This window comes from Solanum tuberosum, unplaced genomic scaffold, assembly GCF_000226075.1.
Source record: "Solanum tuberosum cultivar DM 1-3 516 R44 unplaced genomic scaffold, SolTub_3.0 scf00037, whole genome shotgun sequence".
Lineage (NCBI taxonomy): Eukaryota > Viridiplantae > Streptophyta > Magnoliopsida > Solanales > Solanaceae > Solanum > Solanum tuberosum.
The window spans coordinates 363,853-370,419 of NW_006238961.1; the positions used below are offsets into that span (position 1 = coordinate 363,853).

Below are 6,567 nucleotides of genomic sequence, written 5' to 3' on the forward strand. Positions count from 1 at the left end.
GGAGGAGGGGGGGGGGGTGTTAAAAAAACAAAAAAAATTGAATTCAATGTTTATTGTGATGGTACATGTGCTAGTCTGAAGAAAAGGTAAAAAATAATTAGCAATAGAGCATTTATTGATGTAAATGTTTACTTCAACTGTTTTAGCTCGTCTATTCAAAGTTTTGAATGACTAGACGTGCAACATCTTCTTACTAGTTCAACATTTAGATGTCATCCCCTTCTGTCGGCTGTTTTTTCTCTTTGTTGGCTTGGATACTTTAAATTAGTGAATGATAGTTGATGCACAGAAGTTGCAGGATTGCATGGCAGTTTTTATCATGGAAGAAACTTTTTAAATTCTTTATCTATTCAGCTTATTATTGATGGCTTCAACGTTTAGGAGTGTTTATCTTCGTGCTCGTTTCTTTCTGGAATTCCATGGTTACACATATTGAACCTGCTTACACCGTGGTATAGTTTGTCAGCCTATGTCTTAGATACCACTTTGAAAGGTTATTATGCATTTAGGATGACTTTTCAGTATCATTGATCTCTTTGGCTTCTTTACCGTTTCTGTTTTGATGTAGATACTTGTTCAAACATCTTTATATGCATTAAACTCCTTCATGTTAACAATTTTTTTTTGATAAAGAATGTTAACAAATTGTTCTATTGCTTTGCACGTTCCCTTTTAAACTTTAATTAGGTTATTTTCTTTCTTTTTGTCGTATTTATGGTCTCCGTGGACTCTTCTGAGCAGATCTTATGTAGCCATAATGGTATCGTTGCAGGTTGTAATCATCACTATCGGATAGTTAGCTGGGTTTCATGCATTTCTGTAGAGTATTGCCATGCACCTCTGTGTCAACTTGGCGGGTAGCACGAAGAGCGTGTTTAAGCTGATGCGATGTCAGCATCTAGCAGATTTGATCTATCTTCTAATAGCCCAGATAGACCATTGTATGTCTCCGGGCAGCGTGGGTCATATGCATCTGCTTCATTGGATAGGTCTGCTAGTTTCCGCGAGAACATGGAGAATCCAGTCTTATCTTCTCTTCCTAACACGACAAGAAGTACTTCAACAATTACACAAACAGATGTCACTAACTTTTTTCAGTGCTTGCGTTTTGATCCAAAAGCAATGGTGACAGAGCACAAACTTAATAGGCACAGTGATTTCAAGAGACTCACTGGTTTAACTTTAGGCATGCCAGTAGAGGATTCTCCTGTGGTGTCTTCTAAAGGCAAACCGTCCTCTTCTCCCTTTCCAGAGGAAGCCAGACGACTGAAGGCTGGTCTTCGGGAAAGCTGTACTAAAGCAAGGTAGTTATTAAAAACTTAGCTCTATTGCTTTATTTTTATCCGGTCTACATGGATAGAGATTTGTTTTGATTTATTTCCAATGAAATATCAGGGAACGTGTAAAGATATTCACTGAATCCTTATCTGTGATCAACAAATGCTTTCCAAGCATTCCATCAAGGAAGAGATCTCGGTCAGACGTTTTATCGAATGAACGACCCAATGTGTTATATTCAAGTGACCGGTCTGTTTCAGGAGCAGGCATTGGTAAAATAGGAACCCAGAGTGGTTATGAGTTTGAGCTACAGAAGTCTGAAAAAAGGACCAAAAATGCTGTTCCAAATAAGCGCACTCGAACTTCTATGGTGGATCTGAGGGTTTGTATTTTTCCTTTGCAGTTTTGTTGCAATTTTTTAAAACTTTATTCAGTTTTTCGAAATTGGGAAGTTCCCTGTAAATGTATACTTCCTAGTTAAGATTCTCTTTCTTAATGCATCTCCCATCACTGCATCTATGCTGATGAATAGCCTAGACAGTGACACACTGACACTATCCTTACCTGATTCGTTTGTTATTACTGCATAATATTGTTGAAGGCTGGTTGAGGCTGTCTAAAACGCTAAAAGGAGTTGGATGCTGTTGAGCTCTAGGATAGATTTTACCTTATTAACTTGCGTAATGTTGAGTTTATTGTTAAGTGCTTTCCAGATACTTTCCTGGTCTATACTGATAATACTTCATACATTTGAGGAAGTACAGAAGTAAGAAGCTTTCGAAGGGATAGATAATGACTGTGTATTTGAGGAATTTTCTTATTTTCATTTTGATGGCAGCCATGAGGCCCTGTTAGTTTAAATGATTAGATGTCTTTTGTAGAGAATTATAATTTTGTGTAGGCTGTCAATATTTGGTATAGTGCTTGTATTCAGGATTCTCCCACATCAATAAAATTGTATTTCTTATAAACATAACAAAAAATAAATTAAAAGAATGTTTGGTTATGGAGTTCCTTGTCTTTATTTTATTTTATAGGTAGATATCTTCCTTTTAAGATATCCTTTTTTCTTGTTATGGATGGGTGAATTTCTTTCCTTGTTCTTGATGTCATCTTTGGCTAGACAACATGCTCCTTCACCTCAATTTATTCATTTTCATTCATCAACCATGCATGGAATCAGTTCCGACATCCTCAAGACTGATGGATATGTTTTATTGAATTAGCCGGAGGTACAAGCAAGCACTCCATCAAGGCAATCTGGGATTATGGATAGAGATAGGGAGATATTGAGACTTCCAAATAGTAGCACAGTTCATGGAGAGGACCGGACATCATCCATTGCTGTAGAGGGCTGGGAGAAGTCTAAGATGAAAAAGAAGCGATCTGGAATAAAGCCAGATACTACTGGAAGTTCATCGACATCAAAACCTATGGATGGCCACAGGGAACCAAAGCAAGGATTGCCGTCCCGTCTTATAGCTGATGGCCGCTTGAGGTTTAGTGATACCCATGGCTTCAGGTGTTGTTTCAAATATCAATGTCAAATTTAACCTCCAGCTTCAATGTGTGTTTTAGATTTTGATTTGTCTTTATCTTCCCTTTTTCTATGAGAACATATATCCGTATATGAATTGCTGATGTTCTATTGGTAGATTACCTTTATGTGGTTGAGTATCATTTGGACTTTGGAAGCACTTCTTATCTGAGAAACCTTGCTATAGATTATATATTAGGTGCACTGATCCAAAGAGCAGCAAATCCTATAGTAGAAGTAGAAAAAGCTTCCTAACCTCCCTAAGGATTGGGTTGACCGGGAAAACAATTACCCCCTCCATTTCAATTTGTTTGTCTTACTTACCTTTTTAGTCCGTTTAAAAAAAAATCTTTTTTTTGGCAACTCTTTATTTCTAACTTTGCACATGCATGTTTAAGACCACAAGATTAAATGACATTTTGGTACATTCTACATATATTTAATCTAAGACTACAAGATTCAGAAGTCTTCCTTACTTTCTTAAATTCTGTGCCAAAGCAAAACCATACAAACAAATTGAAACGGAGGGAGTAGTTGCATATTTGGTGAATGTCTCCTTGAATTTGCAGCAGAGCATGCTTATGGGGTCATATGAAGAAAGGGGAACTGAATCAGACCATAGGAGAAAAGATTGTTCTTTCACTATGATGGGGTTAAACTGACCAGTCAGTTGCTTGTTTATTTATTTGTTTTTCTGCTTCAGCCATGATTTGTATCCCATGTTGCACAACAACAACATACCAGTTAAATCCCACAAGGGGGTCTGAGGAGGGTAGGATGTGCACATACCTTACCCCTACCTTTAGGGGTAGAGAAGTTGTTTTGATAAACCTTTGGGGGTAGAGAGGTTGTTTTGATAAACCTTCAGACCATAGGAGAAAGGGGGACTGAATCAGACAATAGGAGAAAAGATGGTTCTTAAACCGTAATGGGGGTTAAACTAACCTCTCAGTTGTTTATTTATTTGGTTGTCTGCTTCAGCCATGATTTGTATCCCATGTTGAACAACAACAACATACCAATTTAATTCCACAAGGGGGTCTGAGGAGGGTAGTATGTATACAAACCTTATCCCCTACCTCTGGGGTAGAGAGGTTATTTCCAATAAACCCTCAGCTAAACTGTTTTTGAAACAGGATTGCAACAATAATGTGACTGCAAAATAGCAAGAAACAAAGAAAGTGAAGCATTAGGTAGTAACAAACATTGAAGAATAAGAGAGTGGTAAGTTTTACATGCTGGAAACATCAATTGGGTGTATTTGAAGTTGGACGAGCTTTACCCATCAAAAGAAATTTGGGAAAGCTTTGTCCTTTCTAGATGGTATTGAGAACGTAATTCAAGAGGGAATACTTTAGAAACTTGCTTTCTCTATCTCACATGTAGATTATTTGGGAACTAATATATTGTAGTTGAGATTAAAAGGGATGGCATCATATTTTTTATAGGAAGTGTAAATAATAAAATTTATAATCATGTCGGTGGTGAAAGAAAATACTACCAAATACCAATACTCAATTATACCCACTTGTAATCTTTCTTTCCTTGGTTGTTCAAGATCATTTTTGCTACAGCGTAACTGATAAGTATTAGCCTTGTTCTTTACTCTGAACTGACTTTTATTATTTTCAAGTAGACCTGGAGCTGCTCCAGGAAGTACTGGAACTGGAAAAGCTGATGGTGTATCACAGCAAGTGCCTTTAGGAATGCGTTCTTCCATGTCCAAGGTTGACCAAGAGAACAGTCTCCATCTCATTGATCGAAGAGACCAACAGCCTATTGGTTCAGAGAAAGAAAGGGTGAAGATCAGAGCCATCAAAAAGTATGGGACTCGACTTCTTTTATCGTCCTTTCTTGTTCATTTTGGTTGAATGTGTACAATGTAACTTTTGGAATTTCATCTTTGCTATTATGCTTTTGAATCATTGTATGAGAGATATCCGTCTTAGTTTTTTTTCCCTCATATTCTAACTTCCCTTGGATGTTCATTTTATTCTATTTATGCAGTAAAACAAAGACAGCTGCTCGAGAAAATTTCATATCTGCTACTCCTTCTTCAAGTACAAAAGTGAATTCTGTTGCCCGTGCTCCACGATCAGTTTCAGGTGTTGCACCAAAATTATCTGCAGTGGTTCAACAGGCAGCTGTTGCTAATGATTGGGAAACCTCTCCCTGCACAAGCAGACTTCCATCTGCTGTCGGGGCAGGTAATCGTAAACGCACCTCTTCTATGAGGTCGTCATCACCACCTGTTGCTCAGTGGGCCAGCCAAAGGCCCCAGAAGATCTCTCGACCCGCAAGAAGGGCTAATTTTCCTATTGTTCCCAATAATGATGAAAACCCTTCTCTTGATAGTACAAGTGATGCTCTCAGTAATGAAAGGCGTCTTTGTGGTTCTTCCCCTCAACAAGTCAAATTAAAAAGCGATCACTTCTCTTCAGCTGCTTCTGAAAGTGAGGAGTCCGGGGCTGCTGAAATCAAGTCCAAGGACAAGAGCAACAGGTCTGATGAGGTAGATGAAAAATCTGGGCCCCATGTTCAGAAGATGTCTTTGCTGCTCCCACCAAGGAAAAGTAAGAGGGCTAGTGGGGAAGATCATGGAGATGGTATTCGTAGGCAAGGGAGGACTGGGAGGGGTTTTACCGCCACTAGGAATCCGATGACATTGATGGTTGAGAAGCTTGGAAATGTTGGAACAGCAAAACAACTCAGAAGCTCTAGACACGGTCTTGATAAGACTGAAAGGTTGAACCTTATCCCTATATATATTTTTATGGTTGGGACTTCTCTTCCATATTTAATGCGAATGAATAACTGTTGTTCTTCATTTACGTGACTATCTATGCAGCAAAGCAGGCCGACCTCCTACCAGAAAGCTTGCTGATCGTAAAGCTTACAAACGACAGAAACAAGCGACAATGAATGCTGCTACTGATTTTCTAGGTAGTTGTAGCAACAATGTAGCTGGATTGTATAGGTGTTGAGTCACTCTCCGCTTTGGTTGTTCACTTCTCTTTTCATTTCTCTTAGTTGGTTCAGATGATGGGCATGAAGAGCTTTTGGCTGCTGCAAGTGCTGTTACCAACACTGGTACACTATCAACACCCTTTTTTTTCTGCTAACTAATCCATCTTTTTAGCATTAATTTGACATGTTTAATTTGTAATTCTTTGAACAATATGTTCTTTTGATGGACCTGTTTTTATTGCAGCTCAAGCCCTCTCTAGCTCATTCTGGAAGCAGATGGAGCCACTTTTTCGATTCATATCAGAAATAGATACAACCTTTTTAAGGCAGCAGGTGATGGTTGTTTTGTTTTGTTTTGTGGATTGTGTAGTATTTCCCTATAATACTTCGGTTAACTTCTGGAAGTTGCTAGTTATTCTGCAAAAAACATCTAGCTATGACGACAAGTTTAAATTGATACCCGTCTTTGTCAACTGCTTAACGGACATATAATGGGCTCATAGTTTCTGCTGGAATCTGAATTGGAAACTTTTGACCAGACTATTTGCATTTCATAAGTTTTTGTTTAGGGGGAGGGGAAGTTACTTACGCCTTAGTTGTTTGCACTTGATGAATGTTTTAATCTTTATCATTAAGTCTGTTTGTTTTCAAGGTTAATGTCATTAAGATGTTCATTTGATAATTTGAACATAGATGACAGTTCACTGTCCATCAACTTTCAACCACCACTTGCTATCGCCTAGCAGTATCATCCCTCCCCCCCCCCCCCCACCCCCACCGCCATC

At 38.5% G+C, this 6,567-nt stretch overlaps 1 protein-coding gene across 1 annotated transcript in view; it reads left to right on the forward strand.

Annotated features, from left to right (window-relative positions):
- Positions 1 to 6,567, forward strand: part of LOC102591301 (uncharacterized) — a 15,638-nt gene that overhangs the window by 1,061 nt on the left and 8,010 nt on the right. Inside the window, exons 3-10 of the mRNA XM_006342267.2 lie at positions 773 to 1,304; positions 1,396 to 1,660; positions 2,505 to 2,800; positions 4,452 to 4,637; positions 4,823 to 5,560; positions 5,664 to 5,758; positions 5,846 to 5,905; positions 6,027 to 6,115. Of these exons, the coding sequence (XP_006342329.1) occupies positions 889 to 1,304; positions 1,396 to 1,660; positions 2,505 to 2,800; positions 4,452 to 4,637; positions 4,823 to 5,560; positions 5,664 to 5,758; positions 5,846 to 5,905; positions 6,027 to 6,115 (2,145 nt within the window). The 5' untranslated portion in view covers positions 773 to 888. The remainder of the gene's footprint in view (positions 1 to 772; positions 1,305 to 1,395; positions 1,661 to 2,504; positions 2,801 to 4,451; positions 4,638 to 4,822; positions 5,561 to 5,663; positions 5,759 to 5,845; positions 5,906 to 6,026; positions 6,116 to 6,567) is intronic.